The sequence below is a fragment of the Nannobrachium achirus genome (genome assembly GCF_963921795.1).
Source record: "Nannobrachium achirus genome assembly, chromosome: 13".
NCBI classification, from domain to species: Eukaryota; Metazoa; Chordata; class Actinopteri; order Myctophiformes; family Myctophidae; genus Nannobrachium; species Nannobrachium achirus.
The window spans coordinates 13,784,529-13,811,098 of record NC_137833.1 but is presented as its reverse complement, the minus strand read 5'-3'; the positions used below and the strand labels follow the sequence as shown (position 1 = coordinate 13,811,098).

At 42.3% G+C, this 26,570-nt stretch overlaps 2 protein-coding genes and 1 long non-coding RNA gene across 3 annotated transcripts; 2 read left to right on the top strand and 1 right to left on the bottom strand.

Moving 5' to 3' along the window:
* The first annotated feature begins 1,626 nt into the window (after positions 1-1,626).
* Positions 1,627-7,206, top strand: LOC308297618 (uncharacterized protein). The gene is made up of 2 exons (XM_080741127.1): positions 1,627-1,884; positions 2,829-7,206. The coding sequence occupies exons 1-2, from the start codon at positions 1,788-1,790 to the stop codon at positions 3,413-3,415; spliced, it is 684 nt and encodes a 227-aa protein (XP_080597253.1). The 5' UTR covers positions 1,627-1,787; the 3' UTR covers positions 3,416-7,206.
* A 12,574-nt stretch (positions 7,207-19,780) lies between these two features.
* LOC308296446 lies at positions 19,781-20,820 on the top strand. Its single transcript, XR_013962619.1, has 3 exons — positions 19,781-19,881; positions 20,009-20,130; positions 20,282-20,820. It is a non-coding gene; the product is annotated as an uncharacterized lncRNA (long non-coding RNA).
* A 2,037-nt stretch (positions 20,821-22,857) lies between these two features.
* On the bottom strand, positions 22,858-25,981 carry LOC308297157 (uncharacterized protein; the record flags this gene model as incomplete). Its single annotated transcript, XM_080740573.1, has 4 exons — positions 25,852-25,981; positions 25,209-25,302; positions 24,079-24,166; positions 22,858-23,340 (listed from the first exon to the last, which is right to left on the bottom strand). The coding sequence occupies exons 1-4, from the start codon at positions 25,976-25,978 to the stop codon at positions 22,858-22,860; spliced, it is 792 nt and encodes a 263-aa protein (XP_080596699.1). The 5' UTR covers positions 25,979-25,981.
* Between the last annotated feature and the right edge of the window lie 589 nt (positions 25,982-26,570).

Sequence of the window (26,570 nt, the reverse complement as noted above, 5' to 3'; positions counted from 1 at the left end):
GGAACCTAATGCCTCTATCAGAGTCCAGGGTGAAGAGCATATCACCTCACCGCGGCGTAGTTTTCGAGCTAATGTATCACTTGTCTTGTGATAGCTAGAAAACTACACCACGGTGAGGTGATATGCTCTTCACCCTGGACTCTGATAGAGGCATTACAGGTCTGTAACTCTGAAATGGAAATGGAACCAAATGGACCTGTAAGGGTCCTTTTGGTTCCATTTATACACTGGACCTGCAAAGGTCCATTTGGTTCCATTTGTACACCCTCAAGAGTCATAGTAGGCCTTGAAACGAAACAGTTAGATCAGTGGTTTTCAACCAGTGGTCCTTGAGGGGGTTCCAGGTGGTCCCCAGCTAAATGATGGAGAGTTGGTATTGGTAACCAAATGGACACTTTTGCATAGCAGTAGCAGCATGATCGTCTTGAGCTTTTGCCACTGGAAATCCGCCTGTGTTAAGTACGTATTTCTCAGAATATATAGAAATGCTAAATACAAGACACTTGCCCGGTAGCGCCGGATGTTAACTCTGCATTCGGAATCTTTGTTCAGTGTATTAGTGCGTATGTTTCAACAGATTTGTGTTTTAATGCCGTCTGTTCCTGAACGCCATTGTTTTCCCTGTTTACATTGAGTGTAATGCCGGATTTTACCTGATGCGCCGCCCCATCACTACCTCCCATTGAGGAATGGGAATACAGGGGACTTCCTACACAGAATCCCACACAGAACGGGATTAAAAAAAATCTATTGAAGAAAAAAAAAACACCGGCTATGTTCCTAATGTAGAGTTAACAACCATAGCTACAGGCTCACCACTTGATATGGTTTATTTGAACATGCACGGAGAAGTAAGGGCTTTCCGCATTTGGGTCCAGTGACTATCAACAAAGAAAAAGTCAAACTCGATTAAATCCATCTATACTAACGTGTACAATGTACAGACAGCCGCGTACAGACGGTAAAGAAATTACTTATAGTGAATCAAATGTTCATATTAACAAATAACACTATATTCTCTTTCAAACGTATGAACTTTGACGACACACAAACAAACCTCTGACTCCCGCCGTCTCTGTCTGTTGTTGTGGTGCACCCAGTTCAAGTTTCCTCCTGGCTGCCCTGACACCACACTATTAGTTCCGGGCTGATTCAGAAACATAACAACTCCTCCCACACAGTGGCAACGAAACAAAAACACTTTCCAAGAAATACATCATATAACCATTCAAACTAATATAATAATAATAATGATGGCAGGCAGTTAAATCAAGTCTTACTTCGAGTTGTCCAATTTTCAAAGTTTCATGCTCGTTAGATCGAGGAGGGCAGTGATTTAGACGTCACGTTATATTGGATTTTTGGCGAAGTGACCTGTATTCGTTATAACACATTTGTTTGTGACGCTCTGGACCAGCTATACTGCATGGTCTAGTAAGGCATTTTAATATTGTAATATTATAGCCTACTCCCTTTAAAAATCCACTCCACTGCAGGACTTGTGGCTGGAGCAGTGGGTGGAGAATGAGTGGAGAGTGGGTGGAGAGTGGGTGGGTCGGGGTCCTGGTCATGTAAACACTGCACAGCACTGTGTTGTTGATCTGACTCGACATCTGCGAACGTTTATGCAGGAAGCGGAACAAGTCAAGTCAAGTCAAGTAAAGCAACTAAGCAAGTAGTCCTAAAGAGCAAGTAAAGTCAGGTCCCAAACGGTAAAACCGGGCCTCAAATGTCCACCGTCAAAGTGGACCGAAGGAGATAAACTATTTGGGGTTATTAAAAGAGAGATGTCGTCCAACATCTTTTCAGCTGCTGCCACGTCAGAGGAGGAACAGCCACAGATCTACCAGCTGAAGCAGCCTGTGATCAAGTTACACAGAATAGGTGTGTGTAATCTGTGCATGACATGTTGTTATGTCTCTGGACTCTTTTCTTTAATCTTCTATAGAAAGCAGACGTAAAGAAATGTTGTCGATACGTTGTGGAGTAACAGAGTAATGCAGTAAATCAAGTGTAGATAAACTGTGTGTGTGTGTGTGTGTGTGTGTGTGTGTGAGAGAGAGACAGAGAGAGAGAGAGAGAGAGAGAGAGAGAGAGAGGGGGAGGGGGGGGGGGGGGGGTGTCCGGGGGGATGCAAGTTGAATCAGTCATCAGGCAGGCCAAGAATCTGCCTAAATGTTCCAATAGCCAATCTGTGCCTGGCAGTTGCTGCCGCCATCCTAAATTTAGAACTTTGTCAGTTGGTAATAGAACAATGCTTGTACACCATCGCAGTGGCCTTGTGGTTAGTAGTGTCCACCCTGAGAGAGTGAGGTTGGAGATCGATCCCTGGCCGGGTCATAGGACCCAATGCCTCCCTGTTTGGCAATCAGCATCAAGGGTTGATTTGAGGGGTAAGTCCCTGTGACATATAGCTCAGCTACACTGACGCTATGACAGGCGGCTGATTAAAAGACTAGACCAGGATTTCTCAACCCCTATGTGGGCTCAACTTCAGTCAAAATAAACTAAACTACTTCACTACTCACCTAACCAAAGGTAGTTTTGCGGCATTGTTGAAAGTCTATTCTCCACAGTGGGAAACCTCTTAGCACCCACAACCACTATGTAAAATACATTATTTTTGTCATGAAATAAAACACATCCAACTCGACTGCAGCTTATTTTCCGGGTTGTCTGCGGTGGCTGCAGAGCCATGTGACATATTAGTGTCATGTCCAGGGGGTGTATTTGTACATCAAGCTCTCTCATGCTACATAAACGAGATAGGCTCCTGTCCTAGGAGCCTCATTTAATGTTTTTTTTTCTCTCCTCATTCTCCATCCCAGATGTACTTCCTGCCCAACACAAACACATCTTCAGCAAAAATAAAAATCGCAAAACTCACCAGAGAGTTCAAGCAGGAGAGAGGCCCTACCAGTGTGACCAGTGTGGGTCCAGGTTCATCAAGAGCTGGAATCTCAGCGATCACCAGAGAATTCACACGGGGGAGAAACCCTTTCACTGTGACCAGTGTGGGACCAGGTTCAGCAGGAGGAGTAGTCTCACGATGCACCAGAGAATCCACACAGGAGAGAAACCGTTTCGCTGTGACCAGTGTGGGAAACGGTTCATCCAGAGCAGTAGTCTCAGATATCACCGGATAACTCACACGGGAGAAAAGCCCTACACCTGTGACCAGTGTGGGAAACGGTTCAGCTTCAGCATGCATCTCAAACGTCACCAGAGAATTCACACGGGAGAGAAGCCGTACCACTGTGACCAATGTGGGATAAGCTTCACTCAAGACAGTACTCTGCAAATTCACCAGAGAGTTCACACAGGAGAGAAGCCGTACTCCTGTGACAAATGTGGGAAACAGTTCAGCCATAACAGTGGTCTCAGATATCACAAGAGAACTCATAGAGGAGACTAGAACTACCACTGACAGATGGAAGATTTTGAGTAAAGTCTCGCCTCAAACAACATCACACACTTACTGATACAACGCACACGTGCATGCACGCACACATACTTCTTTGAACATTCTAGGCTGCCATCCAATGTACTCAATGAATTACCCTTTTCTTTATTATATCATAACTTTACGCGACGACAGTGGATTAAAGTTACCATGGGAATGTTATGACCTTATAGTCTAACGGTGATGAAACTTAGGTCATTAAGGTCAGGTGTAGTTGTGGAAAACAGTGGTGTAAGTACGCCTATATCATGTAATCAAGTACTGTATAATTATGAGGTTGTTTTTTATTCTTTATTCTTTACGAGAATATTTTCATTTTTCTTACTCCACCACACCTCAGAGGCAATTATTGTACCTTTACGCCACAGCAATCATTTGATCATTTTTAATTCTTATTACAAAACGTACATTAACCACTTCAGCCCTATATGTACTTGTAGGCGATTGAAAACAGACGGTCTATAATTAATGTAGCGTATTACAGTTAATTTTATTTATTTTTGTTTTGACTGTAATTGGCTTCCAACGTTAGTGGGATGAGACCAATTTCAGTCACAAGTTGAAGGTCTGCTGGTCTGGTGTCCAAAATTTGCATTTAGAATGCCGCTTTTTTTTTACAATTACTCTGCACACCCATTGTACATAGTATGTTATAATTGCGACCGTAAGGTCGCAGTTTAGTATGAAAACCTCCACCGGCCGTCCGTCCGTCTGTCCGTCACACACGTCACACCTTTGCCCTGCTCAATGTATACGTGTAACGCCTGATACTGAGGTGATGTGTCACTGTGACATCACAGATACTGAGGTGATGTGTCACTGTGACATCACAGGTGAGATCGCAGTGATGTCAGATACTCAGAGCAGGGATCTCCATATTTAGGCATAAACAGGTGACATCACAGTGATGTCAGATACTCAGAGCAGGTATCTCCATATATGGGCATAAAATGGATTCTGTTAGGGATCTCCATACTGTATATGGGCATAAAAGGGATTAGTGATGTCAGATACTCAGAGCAGGGATCTCCATATATGGGCATAAAAGGGATTAGTGATGTCAGATACTCAGAGCAGGGATCTCCAATCTCCATATATGGGCATAAAAGGGATTCAGATGGAGATTCAACTTCAATGAGTAACAATGGCAAACTGTCAACTGCCCGTATGTCTTGATAATTGGTAAAACAAACTTTTGGCCTATTTGTGGCTTATCATCACATCCAACCATCTTAAGATACTCAGCTAGTGGGGAATGCTCTCTTCCCTGGTGAGAATTGCCCCTTTATATAGGGCTTGTTTGTGTATTGTATGACATCACGCCACATCATCAGCTGTGGACTCTGTGATGTCATCGTATCTCCATATATGGCCATCTCCGTATATGGAGATATAAGTCGTCCATGCCCAGGTATGGGCTGGTGAGGTCAGACTTTGTGTGATGGGTAGGTTATCTCCATATATGGAGATTCAACATTCCAGGTGTAACTATGGCTGCCCGTATGACGTGAGAGGTGGAGGCTGTGATATTTGTGGAGATAAGCGACCAACGGTCGCTTATCTCCCGATTAGGGAGTCTTACTGGTGTTATGTCTTTGTTGCCTAATGGGTCAAATTTGGCACAAACAAACATTGCCAAATATGTCTGACAATTAGTGAGGTCAAGTGTATACTTCAATATATCATTAGCTGGCTCAACTAGTTAGCTGGTGTGTATTTTTATTTTAGCACAATTTACCTCAGAATTGAGCAGTGAATCACACACTGGCAGACTAGATCCATGTGCCGTTGTCTCCCCTGACACACTTTTTCAAATGCATGTAATTTATTCTCCCAAACACTTGATGGCGCCAAATTGCTTACAGTCCTACCTTGGCAACCATGTGTCAAAACTGACCCACAGGCATTGACAGCCTTCCTTTTCCACCTAACCTACAGTATATTTGGCCATTAACCGGTATGTGCCAAATTTGGCTGTCTGTGTTAAGGGGATAAACATATTGACATTTACACTGATATATTCTTGCCATGATTACTGATTGATCAGTCTTAATTGCCTTTGGTCTTGATCATTATTTCTTTCTCAGTTACGTTGATAAGTTTGTCTCAAAGCCATAACTCAAAGCCATAAGCTTATAACTCGTTGATCTAATCTGTTAATGACTAATAATGATATTAATTAATGATACTATATGTTAATGATTATTAATGATCAGGCAAAGTGATTGTATTACTTTCTTTAAATGAAGAATGGTCAGGCAAAGTGATTGATGGCATTTCTTTCTTTAAATGAAGAATGATCTGGCAAAGTGATTGATTGCATTTCTTTCTTTAAATGAAGAATGGTCAGGTAAAGTGATTGAGTGCATTTCTTTCTTTAAATAAATTACGATCAGGCAAAGTGATTGTATTTCTTTTGGGTATTTAGGGCTACTGTTTTACATGCACAGTTGAGACATTCCTCACTTATCTTGGATAACAAGATAAGATATGGACATATGGTGTATAAAATACACCAATCTTTATGCACATGTGTACAGCTGAGTTGCTTTTCTCATTCTCTTTGCTCTTTTGCTTTTGCACTCTCTTTCTTTCCTAAGTCATTACCAGTAAGACTCCCTAATCGGGAGATAAGCGACCGTCAGGTCGCAGCGTTATTTTAGGGCAAAATGTGTAGGAGCAGTGTCCAAAAATGTGGTTGAAAAAAATCGGCCTGATGGTGGCGCTGAGTGTAGACATAGTGTGTACCGATTTGTGTGATTTTAGGGCAAAATCTGTAGGAGCAGTGTCCAAAAATGTGTTTGAAAAAATCGGCCTGAAGGTGGCGCTATATGGGACAGATCCATGTTGATGACATGAGTGTAGACATACTGTGTAGCAATTTGTGTGATTTTAGGGCAAAAATTGTAGGAGCAGTGTCCAAAAATGTGTTTTAAAAAATCGGCCTGAAGGTGGCGCTATATGGGACAGATCCATGTTGATGACATGAGTGTAGACATACTGTGTACCGATTTGAGTGATTTTAGGTCAAAAATTGTAGGAGCAGTGTCCAAAATGTGTTTTGCAAGAATCCGCCACATGGTGGCGCTAGAAGAGGGCCATGTGAGAAATGAGGGTTGGGGTCTCCGCGCCGCCGAGGCGGACGAATAGGTACCGGCCCCGGCTCTCCCGGTCGCTCCTAGCCCAAGTTACGGCATTTTATGTACGCTGCAGTGGCAGGGGGTCCTCCACTGGGGGCGCCACCACTTTTGCATCCGTTCTGGAGCACCAGGAGTCGGTGGTCCCCGGGAATTCCCCGTGAGCAGCCCCGTTGGGGTGGTCATTTGGTCATTTTTGCACATTTGGTCATTTTTTACATCTGGGGGTCCCCCAGGGACCTGGGGGTCCCTGGAGCTCCGGGGGTCTTTGGAGGTTGTAGTTTGGCAGGCAAGGAGTGTGTGTGCAAAATCTGGCATGGATCGGGGCAACGATTGCGGAGATATGAGCAGGGCAAAAGTGTGACATGTGACGTGTGACAGACAGACTGACTGACGGACGGACGGACGGACGGACGGACGGACTGACTGACGGACGGACTCACAGTTTGTGGAGGTTTTGATAACTTATTATTTTATCTTTAGGTGTTGTTTTTCTGTTGTTCTGCTTTATTGTATATATATCACTGCATTTTGTCTGTAAGGATACCGAACAAAAATACGTTTTACTCTTCTGTACCTGTACAAAAGACGTAACAATAAAGTACAATCTTGAACCTTGAACCTTAACAGTAACATGTCTAGACCATTTTTGTTTTTAATGTTCACAAAAAAAAGGCCAACTGTTTTTTCCTTTTGTAAACTACTTGATCACACTAAGGCGTTGCGCAAAAGCATCAAAAGTAGCAGCTCTGCAAATGCAAGCTCGAAAGTGTGAAGCGACACGTTTTGCAGATGTGCTACTTTTGATGCTTTTGAATTTGAATCCTGAAAAGTAACTGTAGAAGCAAAACAGTTTATCTAATAGATAATTGGTAATTACATTTTCGCTGTACTACCAACACTAAACCCATCTACCAGCGTGGCTTGTTTAAAGGACAACTTATAACAACACAACACAATAAGCCCATTCCCAAAATGCACCGCAATGTTTCATGGGCAGATGTGACTTATGGGGGCCAGTAGTGTTACTGTTATAAAGAAATAGCGGGGTCATGCTCAAGCTCCCTCAGCCCTATGTTCCCTCAGCCCTATGTTCCCTCAGCCCTATATTCCCTCAGCCCTATGTTCCCTCACTCCCTAACAATTTATTATACCCTATGTTCCCTCAACCCTATGTTTCCCCCAGCCCTATGTTCCCTCAATTCCAAAATAGACCCTATGTTCCCTCAGCCCTATGTTCCCTCAGCCCAAAATGGACGGTGCCATGGCATTGGTCCGACATCTCATTGTTCCGATGTCCCATTAAGGGCGTCTTACTGGGCAAGGTCGCGCCATCTGTCTTGGCCACCAGTCTTGGCCATATATGGATTCTGTTGGTGTGGTTCCCCTAACAGGGCATCATCTGGGAATACCCATATGTGAACTTTTAATTTATGTTATCCTTTATTAATATATATATCGGACCAGTTACCCATACAGTATATGGAGATCCCTGTTACCCATGCATTCACAGATATGGCCTTAATAATGATGACATATGGGCATATAAAGAGATTCTGTTAGTGTGGTTCCCCTAACAGGACTTCATATCAATGCCCATATTTGGAGACCACACCGGCCACATACAATCCATGTTATGACCATATATGGACCCTGTCTGTAGAACCAGCCACACTGGTTTGACTGACTGACATGTTTAGTCTATAGGTTAGACTGACATGTTGGCATTCACGGATATGGGCTTAATATTGATGACATCAGGGATCTCCATATGGGCATAAAAGGGTTCAGTTATTGTGGTTCCCCTGAATTCACAGTGATGTCAGAGCATGATGTCAACAATAAATGATCAAACAAAGCATTACAGAGACATACAGACATATACGTACTGACAAGATGTGACGTTCTCATACTAAACTGCAACCTACGGACGCAAAAATAAACCCTATGTCTGTCTGTCTGTCTGTCTGTCTGTCTGTCTGTCAGTTATAACATATTTTTAACAATATAAAGTCTTGTGTTTTTGACATAGGAGGCATGGCAAAGGGCATGTCATGGCATCGCAAAAAGTACATTTAAGACATCTCAAAAAGATACAGATGGATTCATGGATAACTTTGAGTGAGTTGGTCATAGGCTAATGAAGAACTGATTCATTTGTATAAGTCACAAACAGCTGTGTAACTTCTAAACAAATGCAAATAGCACCACAAAACACAGCGCAAAATCTTATGGTTGCGTGTACTCAATGTAGATGAGATGTAATTTCAGTAAATAAATGTGTCTTAGTAGATGCCCCACGCCACGATTCTGCAGACCCCCAACTGAAAATATTTTCTGCTGGGGAAGATTTCTCAAGATTTATCAAAATGTTTCAAAAATATCCAATCTACAAGCTCAAAATGGGCTGTAATGGTAATGCATTGTGAGCTTGTAGATCGGCTATTTTCAAAGAAAGTATAAAATAGTGGTAAAATTGATCCTTGTTTTCCTGTGTACCCCCTGGAACCTCCTAAAGGACCCCTGGGGGTCCCTGGAGCTCAGGGGTGGAGGTTGTGGTTTGGCTGCCAAGGAGTGTGTGTGCAAAGTTTGGCATGGATAGGGGCAACGATGGCGGAGATATGAGTAGGACAAAAGTGTGACGTGACGTGTGACGGACAGACAGACAGACAGACAGACAGACTGACTGACTGACTGACGGACTGACTGACGGACTAACAGATAGCCAGTGGAGGTTTTGATAGTAACTGCGACCTGACGGTCGCTATTAGCCTTGTTTCTGTGTTAAATACAAAGTTATTTTAATCAGTTCTAACCAAAACGGATAATCACTTGCAACATGATGTAAGTATCCCCAGAACATGTGCTTTCAACAGTGCACGTATAATTTGATGTTGTGGTTACCATCAACATGGGTGTAAAGAAAAATGTGTGGGCTGAGGGAACATAGGGCCTATATACTGCCCATAAGTCTGACATCTCTTTAGTCCTGCAGGGTTAGGTTTAGGCATAGTTTTACTGACGTTAGGGTTATCATTCACCAGGTTAACATTAACCAGGTTAGCATTCACCAGTCTCATCAGGTTAGCATTATTCAGATTAACATTCACCAGGTTAGCATTCACCAGCCTCGGCAAGTCAGCATTCACAAGGTTAGCATTCGCCAGCATTCGAAAGGTTAGCATTCACCAGTGTCGGCAGGTCAGCATTCACAGGTTAGCATTCACCAGCGTTGGCAGGTCAGCATTCACCAGGTTAGTATTCACCAGGTTAGCATTCAACAGCGTCGGCAGGTTAGCATTCACCAGGTTAGCATTCACCAGCATCGGACGATTGGGGCGTCAGAACAATGAGACGTCGGAAACAATGCCATGGGGGACTGAGATTTTTGGTCTGAGGGAACATAGGGCTGAGGGAACATATGGTCCTATTTTGGGATGAGGGAACATAGGGCTGAGGGAACATAGGGCTGAGGGAACATAGGGCTGAGGGAACATAAGGCTGAGGGAACATAAGGCTGAGGGAACATAGGGTTGAGGGAGCTTGAGCATGGACCCGAAATAGCCAGCTTATTGTGTATAAAAATACATTTTTAGCCACTTGTACACATGCCCCCACACACTGAAATCAAAATCGCTAAAATCACTAAAACGATAGAAAGCAGTATGAAAACATTTTTTCTTTTCTCCAATTCATTAATTAATTGATTATCTAAACCCAGTTGGGTAGCACTTTACAATAATGACCTGTTATAAATCATTTATAAACATTTATAAGCAGTTTGTAGATGAGTAATAAACATGAACAAACTGTTTATTGACATTTGTAAATGTTTACCTAAACATTTATAACTGTTTTAAACATCATTTACATGTTATTAGGGAGTCTTACTGGTTATTTACATCTGTCTGTAAATGTGGCCTCCTTGTTTGTTCATGGTTATGCTTTGTAAAACATCTGTTAAACATCTATAAATCATTAGTAGATGTTATCAAGAGCCCTAATGTAAAGTGAGAACTATTCATTATTTACAACTGTCTGTTAATGTGGCCTCCATGTTTGTTCATGTTTAGCAGTTTGGCGAGTTTGGCATTGATTGGGGAAACGGTGCCGGAGATAAGAGTAGGGCCAAAAGTGTCGCCAAACTGCTAAACATGAACAAACATGGAGGCCACATTAACAGACAGTTGTAAATAATGAATAGTTCTCACTTTACATTAGGGCTCTTGATAACATCTACTAATGATTTATAGATGTTTAACAGATGTTTTACAAAGCATAACCATGAACAAACAAGGAGGCCACATTTACAGACAGATGTAAATAACCAGTAAGACTCCCTAATAACATGTAAATGATGTTTAAAACAGTTATAAATGTTTAGGTAAACATTTACAAATGTCAATAAACAGTTTGTTCATGTTTATTACTCATCTACAAACTGCTTATAAATGTTTATAAATGATTTATAACAGGTCATTATTGTAAAGTGCTACCTCAATCAATTACTTCAGGGGTAGGCCTAGGGCCTACTCTTTAAGTCCTGTCCATAGACTCTCCGAAACCAAACCTTTCTTCGGAGAGTTCCGACTTTCCGACGTGCAGATTTCCGAACTCTAATTCGGTGTAATGCTTTTAAAGAGAAGAACTGCATTAGCCTACCCACTGCTAAAAATGTACATCCGGGGAAATCGACGTCTGTGATTGGTCTAACTTCTTCTTCTTTCATGTATCTTGCGGTTACCGTGGAAGTAGCTTACTGCCCCCTGTCTTCCTGGCGGATTATTGCACATTAGCAGAAATCTGTGAGCGAGTGTCTTTCTTTTACAAATATGCACTATGTTAAAGATTACGATAAGAGCGTCCACAGAGATGAAAATCACTACATGTCAGGCCATATGCTGGCCTGGATAACTAAACCGAGCGTGATTTAAGGGATATATTTCAGGAAAGTGTCATTCGCAATGCATTCTGGGAGTGTAATTTCCACAATTTTTTAAATAATGATGTACACAGTCTTGTACCCTGCCCTTTTTTCAGCTTATTCTAATTAATCGTTGCATTAAAAAAAATCGAATATTGTCATGATTCCTCACCAGCCGAGGTGGCTTTGTCCGAGGCTTAAAAACGTTTAAATAAATACTTTATGAAATGTCTATGGAAGAAATGAATGGGGAAAACGCTTCCGACACCGGAGTGATGACGGGGTGGGGCTTCAACCCGGAAGGCCAGGCTAGGGAAAACAGCCTGACATCACGCTTGCCGCTTTCATTGTTGTTAACTTAATAGTCGCTCTGGATATTCAATCTTTCTGCCAACGGTGTTCTAACAAAAAAATGTCGTGGAGAAACTTGAAACTGCTGTTTTGGCTGTTGATGTGGATGAACAACACAGTTCAGAGTACGTTTCTATTCTTTATTTACATTATTGGTCTTTGCCTAGCCCTGAAAACATATGACGGTTTGTTTAGCCTGCTGTGGCAAATTGCCTACCCCGCTCCAAACAAGGTTGAGGTGGACGCATGTTTCAGGGTTAGCCAGTTCTTTACCAAGGCGGTTGTTGAGCCCTGAGGACTTGTTTTCAGACTGCCCTTATGTATCACAGGACCTGGCACAATAAACCACCATCTTATGAAAAATTAAGACATAAAAATATTGCTTTTTTTTCAAGCCCCCGGGCCCCGAGAGACGAAAAGGAGCTGAACCTTTGTTTGAACCTCTGATGTCACTGGTTATCATGGCCGCTATATTAGCCCTGAAACGTGGCAAGATCTCTATAGTTCGATGTTTCAAATCCCCAGTACTCCAGTTGGGGTTAGGGACAAAATCTTGATAGTCCGACGTCCCATTAGTCCGACTTAGGGTTAGGTTTAGTTTTACTGGGGTTAGAGTTAAGATTTCACATGAAATCAAGGATTTCTCATGAAATAAAGTTTCTACTGTGTCCACTGCTCACTAACTGCTGTTATTCTGTATCAGAAATGTAGGATGCATGTCATTCGGCATTAGGAGGAACGTTTTATCTTATGCTATTTGTCTATGATCAGATGTCACATTTTGTAAGTTACCTAAATTGTAATTGTAAATTGTGTTGTCCAGATATCAAGGTGATTGGAGGAAAACAAACAGCAGTACAGGGACAAGACGTCTCCTTTTCCTGCACATTGACCGACAAACCTGCAAGTGAAGAAATAGCTCAGGTTTTCTGGAAGAAGACAACCAGAAACAACATCAAAGTTCATGACTTCTTCACCGTTTCTCCTGAATACGGCCCAGAGCTCGTTGACGATCATGACAGTAGATTCAAGTTCATCGGGAGCTTAAGTGAAAACAATGGATCTATCCATTTATCTAATGTCACGCTGTTGGATGAAGGAGTCTACACCTGCATCTTCACTCTCTTCCCAAGTGGATGGTACTGGACAGACATACCTTTGACTGTGCTTGGTAAAATATACCTTTTTGTATTGTAGTGTACGGTATAATGGAGATGACACTATTGTATGATGGAGATAACTCATGGCTATGTTACGTTTTATTTAGCAACATAATGTTTTGTTTGCATGGTGCAGAGTGGCGCAGTCAGTAGCACTGTCACCTCACAGAAGGTCCCTGGTTCGATTACCACTGGGGACGCTGTGGGCGTGTTCTTTCCTCCACGGCATCAGTGCTTATACCCTAGGTGGATTTGGCGAAAGGGCCTTTCTGTGTGGAGTTGCATGATCTCCCTGTGTTCCCTAGGGTACCCTCACAAAAACATTCAGTAATCCTGGTCTCTATACTGCCTCCCCCTGGTCGGTCGGACGCCTGATGGAGGGGAAAGGAACTGGTCGGAATAATGTGTTCCTTCCACGAGCTAGGTCCTACCCCCCCCCCCCCCCCCCCCTGTCAGGTGATAAGAAGCGGCTTGTCACTCCTCGTGCTTTGTAGGAAACATGAGTTCAGTTCGGGGCTCTCTCCAGGTTGGCAGAGGGACAGTAGCACCCAGGATTACAGTTTAGGCAATTGGCACTGGGTGAATAAATGGGTAATGAAATAATAAAAAATATTTTAAATGTTTTCCTTTTTGATCAAATAAGATATGCAACTAAGCATTGGGGAGTCAGTTGTTGTGGCTTATCTGTCTACTTGTTTGTGCTACTCTCTTATTAGTCCCTCCAGTTACCACCCTGAATGCTGAAGTTCCGGCTCCTGTTGAGAGGGAGGATTTGGTCACATATGCGAGCTGCATAGCTTCTGGTGCCAAACCCCCAGCAGATGTGACCTGGGACACTGGGTCCTCTCAAGATTTGAGAGTTGCCACCAATGCCACCCAACATGCCAACGGCACCACCACCACAGTTAGCCATCTGGTCGGCGTACCAACCAGAAATATCAACCACCTCCTCGTCCAGTGTGTAGTCAAGCAACAAGCCCTGGCGACAGAAGAAACCCTGCCCTTCACCATTGAGGTCCACTGTGAGTTATACCTTGCCCTAGTCTCGCGTAGCCAGACAACTTTTCCACAATCTCCGAATGCTATATAGTCTGGAACGGCAGCTCCTGAACGGCGAGTATCGGAAGTAGCCAGTGCTGCACTGAACTGTAGTCCCCTGGTAGTCCCATTGGAAACATAACAGAAACACAATAGCTCAGACAAAGTCATTCGAGCGGCCTATTCTTGTTATGGGTGTATAGTTTAAGAAAATGTTTGAAAACAACATGGAAGTAACACCAACAACACCAGAGAAAGACGAAATAAAGCCCCAAAAAATATTGAAAGGAGACTTAACGCTTCCAGTAGGACATGTTATTGCTACTGCACCAAGGGAGCGGTTGCGTCACATCCGCTTTATCTCGCACTCATCATTTCTATTCCGGTTTGCCAGACTGTATGCCGGGAGCATTTGCCCAAATCGCGGAGGCAACAGTCTGGCCTCGCGAGACTAACCTTGCCCTAACAGCTTATACACTTTCATATTTGTAACAACAGGGAGTCACAATAACGGTATGGTATTCCCATGTGCAGGTTAATAATTCTCTCCTGTTGTGCATTGTGTGAAGTCCTTGTTGAACCATACTATACCACTGAATAGCGGAACAAAGTTCATGTTGTCTCAATCTGCAGTCCTTGTTTTCCAAAAGAGATCAGAGACAGGTAATTCAATGTCTTTTATAGCATGTCCATTTCATCTCCTTTCTTGCAGATGCACCTCTGTCAGTGAACATCCATGAAGCATCCAAAGATGTGGTCGAATGTATGTCTAACTCCAGTCCAAAAGCTACGTACACCTGGAGCAGGTAGTTTCAACAAACATGTTTAAATGTAAAGGTTAAGTCCCTACATATTTTGAAATGGTCCTTCTGTAAAGCACAGTGATGTCTTGTTTAGTTTATTTTGTATTCACTGACATAAATGTAACCAAACGCACATCAACAGTGAATGTCATTGGAACAAAATACTACATTTGAATCCTGGAAATATATTTTTGTAATAGTGTGGATACTCGATACAGGGTTTTCTCCAAAACATGGCTGTTGTCCATTTTATCAAGCATTTTATTTCCAAACATGACACCTACTCTCACCTAACCTCATGAAGTGTGGGTCATGATCGAAAGAATAAGGTATAATACAAGCGGACAAAAAGAGTTCTCTCAAGCGGGTGGGTGGCCCTTAGAGATGGGGTGGGAAGTTCAGTTACCAGAGAGAGACTCGGAGTAGAGCCGCTGCTCCTTCACTACAGTACACGTCCCACTGGGAGGAGACCCCGTGGCAGACCAAGGACCAGATGGGTGGGATTACATCTCCATACTGGGAACGCCTCGGGATCCCCAGGAGGGAGAGGCTAATGTTGCTCAGGAAGGAAAAGGCTGGAGCTCTCTGCTGAAGCTGGAGCTCTCTGCTGAAACTGCTGCCTCCGCGACCCGACCCCGGATAAGCGGTTGAAGATGGATGGATGGACATGACACTGTGTTCTTTTCTGTGTGGGATACGCTCATCCTGAGTGTTGCTGTGTCTCTGTTGTAGAGTGAACCAGTCATGGCCCGGGTCTGGGATCAGTGCAGAGGGAGGCAGTCTGCAGCTCATCAGCCTCACCTCTGACCTGGGAGGTCTCTACGCCTGTGAAGCTTCTAACCCTTACGGACAACAACATGTCTATCTCTATGTGTCCCATGCCACAGGTGAGAAATTTTCTTGCACTCTGTCCATCAATGTGAGAAAAACAGAAGTTATGGTCAAGGTTTAGGTGCATCTAAAAATACACAAAACATGATTTATAATTTTTGGTTTTGGCATGTATTAAGTATGACCTCATTATTACCACGGATATGCCCTAAAAGTTTGAAAAACATTTAATTTGTTTTTTAATAAACATTAATAACACATGAGCAGTCGCCATGCCCAAAAGAGACACAGCCTAACTTGTGCAAACATGTGTGTTTTCATAGTTTAGACACAGCCTAACTGCTATGTCATAAAAGGAAACTAATGTTTTGATTAAACATTTTTATTTATACTGCATTGTATAAGTTTGACCATTAGCATGACACACATGTACAGTATCAATACCGTGATCGATGATAGAGCAGGGGTTTTCAAAGTGGGTGACGGGCACCCTGGGCAGTGCAGGGGTGCCGCAACGCGAGATCATTTGATAATATTTGTAATTTATTTGGACACTTGAAAAAATATTTAGTATCATTTTAAACTTGAAGTACAAAGTTATTTTCTGTCAGTTCTAACCAAAATGGCTATTATCTCAAAGTTTTCCTCGCAACATAATCACTAAAATATCATTATTGTCAGGCAGAAACCTCTGTCGCACAAAACTAGTGAAAACAGCCAATCTATCGCGAGGCGTGTGCTTGTAGATCGGCAGTTTTCACTAGTTTAGCACATTTTATAGATGATAAATACAAAACGAACGGTTTTGGACATACAAGGTTTCCACCCGACAACGACGATATGCTATAAATACCAGTAAGACTCCCTAATCGGGAGATAAGCGACCGTAGGTCACTTATCTCCACAAATAGGGCAAAAATGTGTTTTTCCGAAATCTTCCTGATCCATGTTGATGACATGAGTGTAGACATACTGTGTAGTGATTTTCGTGATTTTAGGGCAAAATCTGTAGGAGCAGTGTCCAAAAATGTGTTTTTAAAAATCGGCCTGAAGGTGGCGCTATATGGGACAGATTCATGTTGATGGGATGAGTGTAGACATACTGTGTAGCAATTTGCGTGATTTTAGGGCCAAAACTGTAGGAGCAGTGGCCAAAAATGTGTTTTAAAAATCGGCCTGAAGGTGGCGCTAGAAGAGGGCCATGTGAGAAATGAGGGGTGGGGTCTCCGCGTTGCCTTGGCGGACGAATAGGTACCGGCCCCGGTTCTCCCGGACGCTCCTAGTGGGTGGTCCCCAGGAATTCCCCGTGAGCAGCCCCGTTGGGGTGGTCATTTGGTCATTTTTGCACATTTGGTCATTTTTTACACCTGGGGTCCCTGAAGCTCCGGGGGTCCTTGGAGGTTGTAGTTTGGCAGGTAAGGAGTGTGTGTGCAAAATGTGGCATGGATGGGGGCAACGGTTGTGGAGATATGAGCAGGGCAAAAGTGTGACGTGTGACGTGTGCCTCACGGACGGACCTGGGGGTCCCCCAGGGACCTGGGGGTCCCTGGAGCTCCGGGGGTCCTTGGAGGTTGTAGTTTGGCAGGTAAGGAGTGTGTGTGCAAAATTTGGCATGGATGGGGGCAACGGTTGTGGAGATATGAGCAGGGCAAAAGTGTGACTGACAGACGGACAGCCGGTGGAGGTTGGACCTGGGGGTCCCCCAGGGACCTGGGGGTCCCTGGAGCTCCGGGGGTCCTTGGAGGTTGTAGTTTGGCAGGTAAGGAGTGTGTGTGCAAAATTTGGCATGGATGGGGGCAACGGTTGTGGAGATATGAGCAGGGCAAAAGTGTGACTGACAGACGGACAGCCGGTGGAGGTTTTGGTAGTAAATGCGACCTACGGTCGCAATAAGGTGCTGGGAGTGAAAATTGTGCCTCGGATTAAAAAATATTTATGGGGTGCCCTGGGACAAAAAAGTTTGGGAACCCCTGATCTAGAGTTAACAATAGTCCCGTACTTAGGAGCTAAAACAATATAAACATAGCTATCCTCCTGTTCCATTGTTTAGTCCGAACAGTAGCTATCCTAAGTATGTAGGCTGACTGACTATGCAGGGGAACCAAGCTACACAATACAAGCATAAAGCCATAAGCATAATAGCCTAACGAGAACTCAGCTACTGTAAGTTATCTGTCTAAAATAGCTGACATGTTCTGACTCGAAGAGAGAAACAACAGAAACAGATTAATATAAACATAATTAATTATAGTCTCCAGAGTACGTTGCAGTCATGAAACAATAGCACCTACTGTGGACATAAACACTACTTACAATTACTTAAGGCACTTACCTATCTGTCCTTGACACACGGCTTGCCTGAATGGAAGAAAGTAATCTACGCCCCACAGCAGTTAGCAGACCAGGAACTCTGCGTGTCAGAGCAGGAATCTCATAAACAGAGGGCGGTGTCGTAGCAGTCATAAGTAAACAGGAAATAGCAGCAATGGAAATAAGATCTTTCTTACCCGTCGTGTTACATTGCAGTCATGGTTGTGATTACTGTCAGTCTTGAAGGTGGTTGGTCATGGAGCCCTTGTTGAATTCTGCCTGTGCTCTTGTAGATTTACTAGTTGAGCTTCATAAATCGTGTTGGTGCTCATAAGGAAGGCACATGATTTCATTGTGAAAGGGGTGGTTTTCTCTATAGTGTGTGCCAGCGGCTACGTCATTGTAGTCCTTAGCGGCCATTTCTTGGGTCAAAACACAGGTGTTTCAATTGTTTGATTGCATAGAACTAATGCTATAGTCTAATCAGAACCGATCAGAACACCTGTGTAAGGCTGTGTTTACCCAAGAAATGGCCGCGCTTAGAACTACATTTGGCACACCCTATAGTGCTGGTACACTGGACTGAGACAAAATAATTGGGGCCCTCAGGTTGGTGTTTACACAGTGTGTGGTTACCTGCTGGCCCCATTTCAATGCACAAACTACAGCAGAGAGAGAGAGAGAGAGAGAGAGAGAGAGAGAGAGAGAGAGAGAGAGAGAGAGAGAGAGAGAAAACTGTGATAGGATATCAAATGGAACACAACCACTCTAACCATTGTGTATATTCCTGGCCTGCACTGTCTGCATTGTTAGCCCTGAATACATGACTCTCATATGCATGAGAGTCATGCTGTGCCCTTAACATGAGGACCAGTCGGGAATCGAGCCCTCAACGGTTTGAGCTAGGAACGTCAGATATCACAAATAAAGTGCTTACCCAAGCCAACTCTGCTAACGATTTGACGCCGTGCAACGTTCATTACATGCCGCTGCCGGATTGTTGAATAAAAAGCATTTTTGTCCGAAATTATTTTGCTTAACATAGGACTTCCGCCTCTAGTGGAGAGTCGCGTCATCGCATCATCTCCGTTCACTACAATGATCAGCCGGAGATGACGCGACTGTCCACTAGAGGCTAGAGACTAGCTCAAACCGTTGAGGGCTCGATTCCCGACTGGTCCTCATGTTAAGGGCACAGCATGACTCTCATGCATATGAGAGTCATGTATTCAGGGCTACTGCATTGTGTAACCTCGATACTTGAAAACTGTTTTACTCCCTTCAATTGTACACATTTTGTTTCGATTGTATTGATTGATCGTATTGTATGTATTGTGTACACTTCTGCTTTGGCAGTGTAAACGTATGTTTTCTCATGCCAATAAAGCCCTTTGAATTGAATTTAAATTGAATTGAGAGCGTAGTTTGACACCTGAGCTAGAGCCAATGAATGCTCCCTCAGTGAGGAGGCGTGGTTTATTTACAAACCTGCATACATTACGTGTATTGTATATACAATATACGCACATCACATCACATCACATCACATCACATCATTTCTGAAACAAACATCAAACTAACATAAACATAGTAAAAATACGTTACTGCAGACCTCATACAGGCTCATGAGGAATTACAAGGTCAGAAATGTAGTCCAAGATGTGATTTAAAAATAAAAAAATGTCATGTCATGTTCCCATGATGTCCTTTTGTGTCATACAGTATGTCTTTTTATCTCTGTCTTCTGTTCTTTAGGAGGCTGCGTGACCTGCATGACTTTATTCATTCTTAGCATCATTGCTGTTACTGTTGCTGTTGGTCTTGCCTTCTTGTACTACAAGCATAGATTTGGAAAATTCCCCTGGTAACTATCAGTACATATATATATTACATATATTATTTTCATTTTAGATTCAGATATTCGTAATAATGCAAAAAAAAAAAGGTATCTGAAGTATTTCTCTGACATGAGCTGATGATTCCTAAACCAGGAGTGAAGAAGTGACGTTTCAGATGCCTCACCGTCAGTCCAAAACAACTAAAGATCTAGATGACGAGAGCCACAGACAAGAAGAAGAAGAAAGAGAGACCTGATCATGTAAACCATTTTCAAGTAAGCATGGAGCATGGATTCATTTGTAAGGAATATATTTGTTATTTATTTTTGTCAATGATATGCTGTTGCCTGTTTGGCCAAAAGAAAACATGCTTAATTGACATTGAGATTTATTTTGATGATGGTTGTGTTCATTGATTTATCTTAGAGATCTCTGGAAAGGACCAAAGATACCAAAGGTCAGGCTGTGTTTGGACCACGCATGCATGGATGACCCATTACCTTCTGTCAACACAATCCTGACACATTTGATGGGTGTGCAGAGGCAGAGGGATGGCTGACCCACCATAGCACTGCTTTATTGTAACGTATCTCTATGTTTCATCATATGATCCTTTTAAAACGGGACCACAGGGGCGTCATTTAGGTCACCTAGTGTTATCATTTAACTTAACCGTTATATAAATTCAGTTATTTTATGCATATCCTGTTTGTTATGCAACTATTCATGTATTTACCACTTTCAGCGTGGCTATTTGGGAATGTCATTGTTAGGCAAACACTTTCAAACATTTTCTCTTTTCGCTGCCAAACAAATTCGTTAAGAGCTTGTAGATCCACTACTTTTGCAATTTTAGAAATGGGGCTATGGTAAGTTATTTTTTTTGCCACCCCCTATCTCTCTCTGTAATGACGCCTCGGACCATGTGGCAGTGGGGTCTGGCTTGTTGTCAGCTGCAACAGAGAGTTAAGTTAAGTAGCCTAATCGGGTGGTTGTTGATTGCTGTCAGCCTATAAAAGACTGCCTGCATCAATGCTGCCTGCATCAACACACTATCCTGTGACTCTGCACTTGCAGCCGAGAAGCCATGCCCCACTACTTTACTCTCATACTGTTGTATTACTGTAGCTTGGCGTCCCAGAGATAAAATATTTGATGGGTGGGTCCGTGTCTAATGTAAATCAGACTGGGTGTACTTGAAATTCAGACTGTTGAAAATGGCTGAGTCATACTGGGATGTGGCTTCCGATGCAAGTGCCTTATTTCAAATGTGTAATTCACAACCATTTAAAGGGATAGTTCACCCCAAAATGTTTGTACTACTGAACAAACTACGGTACTTTGTTCTTCATTTCTGTAACACTACATTTGTTTAATTGTGTTATTTATTAACATGAAGGATTTAACTGCAACAGATACATACTGTACATGTGTCGATTGTTTTGAGGCCTTTTGCAGCGATCTTCTTTGTAGTGTTATTTTTTAAAGGTACAGCTATTGTTTATGTACGGTATACAGTTAGTTGAAAGTCTGAACCCTACTGTGTAACATGGTTTGATGAATGCGACCGTCAGGTCGCAGCTAGTATGAGAACATCCAGCACTCCGCCCCTCACACGTCAAGTTAGACGAACATCAACCCTTGACTTCCAGTCAGTCGACTTCAAAATAAGAGTGTTTTTTTTCTCCAGGTCAGCGGACTTCAAAATACGCTTTTACTTTTTTTATAATGCTTAGTGTTATTTCTGCGTGACTGTGTTACTTGTAATGTTATAGTAGCAGCTGAGTGACTTTTGAAAACAGTCAGCCCTAGACAACAGAAGTTTCAGAAAGTTTGTTCTAATACGTTTTATTTAAATTTGTTTCAAATATATTTTTTGTTAAGCACAGGATAAGGCATACATTTTCAAATCAGACATTTAAATAGTGCTTCCTTATTTTCTTAAACCATAATTGAAATTTGAACAATTTATTTTTTGTTTTAAATGAATAGTGTTTGCACTCTTTGCACTCTCTTTGCACTCTCAATCATTTGTTTGTGACTAAACATGCACTATGGTATCTCACACTGGTTTTGTATGTTGTTAGTTGTGTGCTGTTTGACTGTCCTCTCTTGTGCTTTTGTTATGATACATACATGATATACATGTATTTTAGTTGTAATAAATGTCTTTACAGCCTACCATTCTTTCCTTTATTATTATCATTAAGTAAACTTAATCAACTACACTTCACATCTTGGCTGAGCCACTTTGACTATGCTGCCACCTCCTGGTGTACAAGCCTCAGTTGTTAAACAATTAAATGCAGCTCTTCATGTACAGTGCAGCGGTGCAACAATGTGCCTTCTTTGGAATATTTTCTGTAAATAATTGCCCTGATAGAGCCAAAGTATAATGATGGTTAAAATTATCCCCCCCTCCCCCAAGGACGTCAGAATGATACTGATGTTTCCCCCTTAAATGGGTTAAACGTGTTCCGAGTTTACAGAGAGTCATACATAGATGGGTAGAACTGCAAGTGGTTATTCCAACTGAGAAACAATAACTACTTTCTCATCGACTTTTGTATGATGTCCCAAAGTGGTTGAGTCCACCTCTGATGCCAGTAAGGCAATGTGGCGTATTCATCTTGTATGTTTTAAAACCTTTGCTTGGTTCAATTTGTTTAGAGGTTTTCTAATACAGCCTAGTATGTGAAGAAGCTTCAGTTTACAACACAATAAACCAGTGGTTCTCAAACTTTAATTTCAAGGACTAGTTTGGAATGCATTAGGCCTCATAACTCTGAGAGTCAGAGTTACAGACCTGTAAGGATCCATTTTGGTAGCGAACTATCAATTATTTAGCTGGGGAACCCCCTCAAGGACCCCGGGGGTCCTTGTACCCTAGATTGAGAACCACTACTATAAACTGTACAATACATTTACATTTTTTTATAAAACATAACTATATACAAAAGATTTATATATAATTGGAAACATAATTGACGGTTAAATAAATCTCAGCTTTTCTTTACAAGTTCCTCAAAGAGTTCTAGGAAGCGTTTGGTGGTCTCCTGTGTGGCCTGAAAGCGTTCCTCCTCCCTGACAGCCTCTGTCTCCAGGAACTCCAGCAACACGCTCTTCTCCTCCTCTTTTCTCCTCCTCCTGTCTCTCTTGCGGGGTGGAGGGCTGGTGGAGGTGGACGGCTCACCGTCCTCCTCTGTGAGGCTACTGGAGCCTGGCTCTTCCACGCACGTCTGGCTACTGGTGGCTCTCATGGGTCTAGGAGGAGTAGGAGGAGGTGACACTCTGCCACCCGAGTCCACACTATCAGGAGACTGTTGTTTCACTGACTGTTGTTTGACCACACATGAGTCCATCACGTCAGGAAGCTCAATGGACGACCCGTCCCCGACAGCCTCGTGCATGATCTTAAACCAAGTCCAAGTGGTTGGCGTGGCCTCTTTGTCAGTACCTGCCCCAGAGGGGGGGAATCTGATCTCCTGTGAGAAAATAAGCGAGGGTGAAGGTGAGTTGTGAGCCTATTTAAAGGCTTCATAGGATAGGATACTTTATTGTCCAAAGGGAAATTTGTAAAGTAAACATACAAAATACAATATCTGCCGTTAAAAAAACAAAGATAACAAAGTACATATACTGTACATCAGGGGTCTTCAACAGGGGATCTGGGACCCCTAAGTGGTCCTCAGAGTTACTACATGGGGTCTTCCAAATCTTTGTGTGATAGAAACTTTGTTTGTCTTTTTCTTCTTTTTTTTTTTAATCAACCACTTGAACCCTAGCGTCCATATTCTGAGAACTTTAGCCAAAAATAACCGATCTACAAGCTCAAAATGTCTCGCAGAGCTAGGCATTGTGAGCATGTAGATCGGCTATTTTCAGCAAAGAGGTTTGGTGTAGAGGGTAAAAAACACCACACTAAGTACAGAATGAAAGGTCAAATGTATAAAGTATTGACGGTTCAAGTAGTTATCTGAAAACACAAATTGACATGAATCCAAAATACAATGATGATTGCGCTGTCAAACGATTAAACTATATGGAATCTGAAGAGGTAGTGGGGGTCCCTGCTTCATCTCTCTCTCAGCTAAGGGGTCCTTGGCCTGAAACCGTTGAAGACCCCTGCTGTACAGTACAAACAGATATCATAGAGCAGCCAACAAATCACACACTGCCCATTGCATGACACACTAGTCAACATAACAGTGTAATAGCAATACCTTATATTTTCTCTTTAAGTTGTCCCACTTCTTAGACAGTTGAGTGGCGGTCACAGAGTCATCTATGGCCATTTTCTTTAGCAGCTCCCTGAGGAATGCAAGACAACGTAGATGTCAAAACCAAGTGGTCTCAAATAAGTAAAACTAGACCAGGTCACCTGGACGTGCCAGACCCGCAATGAAAACTAGTATGGCACTGAACTAACACATGAACACACAGGATTTTATAGTCTCAGCAACAAAGCGTAGTGAGCTTGTAGATCGGCTGTTTTCACTAGTATGGCACTGAACTAACACATGAACACACAGGATTGTATAGGCTGAGCAGCTGGAAATGTTTGTGAGCTGGGCTGAGGAATTTATAGTGTCAGCAGCTCGTCAGCCAACTCAACTCAGCTGGTCCTGTACAGGTGACGGCACTCAAGGCAATCAGAGGAAAAGAGGACAGGCAAACTGAGGAAAAGAGGGACCGACAGACCGACCGACAGACCGACCGACAAAGCCTTATGTAGGCCGACCCCCTGGGTCTGGCAAAAAGAAAGAAAAAAAAAAAGAAAGAACTGCCCACACTCACAAACAAGTCCTTCCTGTCATTTTAATGAACCACTTAAACCCAAGCATTTAAGGGAAAATATTTGCCAAAAGTCAATACAAATAGCTATTGTTACAGAGGAGAAAAAAGTAATAAAACAGAGGCAGTATGACCCCCTTATTTCATTGGGAATTAATTTATCTAACTTTTAGTGTTCTGATAGTTTAGGTGGGGGTTTGAGTGGTTTAATGTACATGACAACAGCAGAGGTGTGGTGGTGTGCCATGTACATTTAATAAAAGAATACCAGAATTACTTGTTACTTGTGTTTTGATGTATTGAATACAATATTAACAGGTCCTAACAGGTATTAAATGAAATAAATATTTCCATTGTACTCAATTCATCAGTAATATACATGAATATTACATACAATACAAACAATGGCAGATCTTTCTCTCTCAATCAACCAACATTAAGATACTGTAACAAATACACGTCAATACAATTTGACGTGATCCTGCAAGTTAAACTGGAACGTACATAGCTCAGATTATTATACAGCAGTGACAGAAAGTGATCATGTACAGTAACTCACTCCCAGGCCTTTTTGGCAGTGTGCCTTTTCCCTGTGAACTGGTTGTCGTGCTCAGCTCTGAGCTGAATGAGCTTTCGGGTCTCCTCATCAGTCCCTGTAAGAAAACATTATATGTTCAGGTGTCTGTCAATCTCAAATGACCTGTCAAAAGTACAATAAGTAGACTGACTGATTGATTGATTGAAGATTTTATTAGAGGTTTGCAAAGGAAAAGGTACATGACAGTACAGTTCACTGGTACAAGGTCAACTAAAAGGACAAAAAAGTCTTATCGACTTGTTTACATTGGGGACTACATAAAAGGTGGTATACTGACATTGATAAAATACAGAACATGCACAGAGGATAGGGCATAAATGTATTCTCCCATTTTTTAATTTAGTTTTTGTTTTTATGGTTAAATCAAAATAGGGTCTTTATAGAGGTATACCGGTATATTATAGGTATAAGGATTGTAATTTGTAGCAATGGACATAATTAAGGATAACACGTAGTTGTATAAAGTAAAGCTTAGTAGACTATGCATAGCACACTAACTTGTGTATAAGGATGCAAGTTCATATGCTGGATTAGCATCCTTTAATTGTTATATTAGTGTACTAAAACCGTAATAACAGAGCCTGAATGGAAAGTAAACACTTACATTTGTGAATGGATGCTTCTACTGGGGCTCCGTATATTTCTGCCATGGTGATGGATTTTAACCAAAGAGTTTGAGCCTGTTCTGTGTCTAAACCTGAACTCCTCGGTGATCCTTCTCCTCTCCTCATCCTTTTAAGAGGAATTGAAACGTCTTTAGAGGTGGCGGAACGATGTCCGGGTCACGGTGAAGAAGCTGTTCCGATTCATGGCTATCTATGGACGGAGCAACCAATGGAGCGACCACGAGGGGGCGTAAAAGTACTGAAATGAGGCCCCTCCATGATGGACTTGCTTTGGCAATGTAAGCTCATTTGAATTGACTGAACCAGGGGTTTAGTAGTTCGGATATTGTTTATTGAATACTTTATTAGCAGTTCACATAGGAGTGAACTGTACTGTCCTGTGCTTTTTCATATGCAAACTTCTATTTAGATAGATACGGTAGATAGATAGATAGATAGATACCTTTATTATCCCAAGGGTGGGAATCAAATCAGTCGCCCAGAGGCAGGCAGGCAGCACAGCAGGATATTTACAAAGTTACAGAGAAGTAGGCCTATGAAAAGAATAAAAGAACAGAGTACAGTAAAGAGCAAGGTACATCAACGAAAGGGAACAAAAACTATATAGGCCTACATAAATTGTCAACTGTCAATGCTCAACGTGAAACAGCCAACTTGAATTTATAAAGTATTCAATCAATCAATCAATCAATCAATC

Excerpts from the sequence above, each read along its gene's own strand:
- LOC308297618 (XM_080741127.1), top strand. The coding sequence starts at position 1,788 with ATGTCGTCCAACATCTTTTCAGCTGCTGCCACGTCAGAGGAGGAACAG. Across the intron at positions 1,885-2,828 it reads GATCAAGTTACACAGAATAG|ATGTACTTCCTGCCCAACAC; the intron begins GTGTGTGTAATC and ends TCTCCATCCCAG.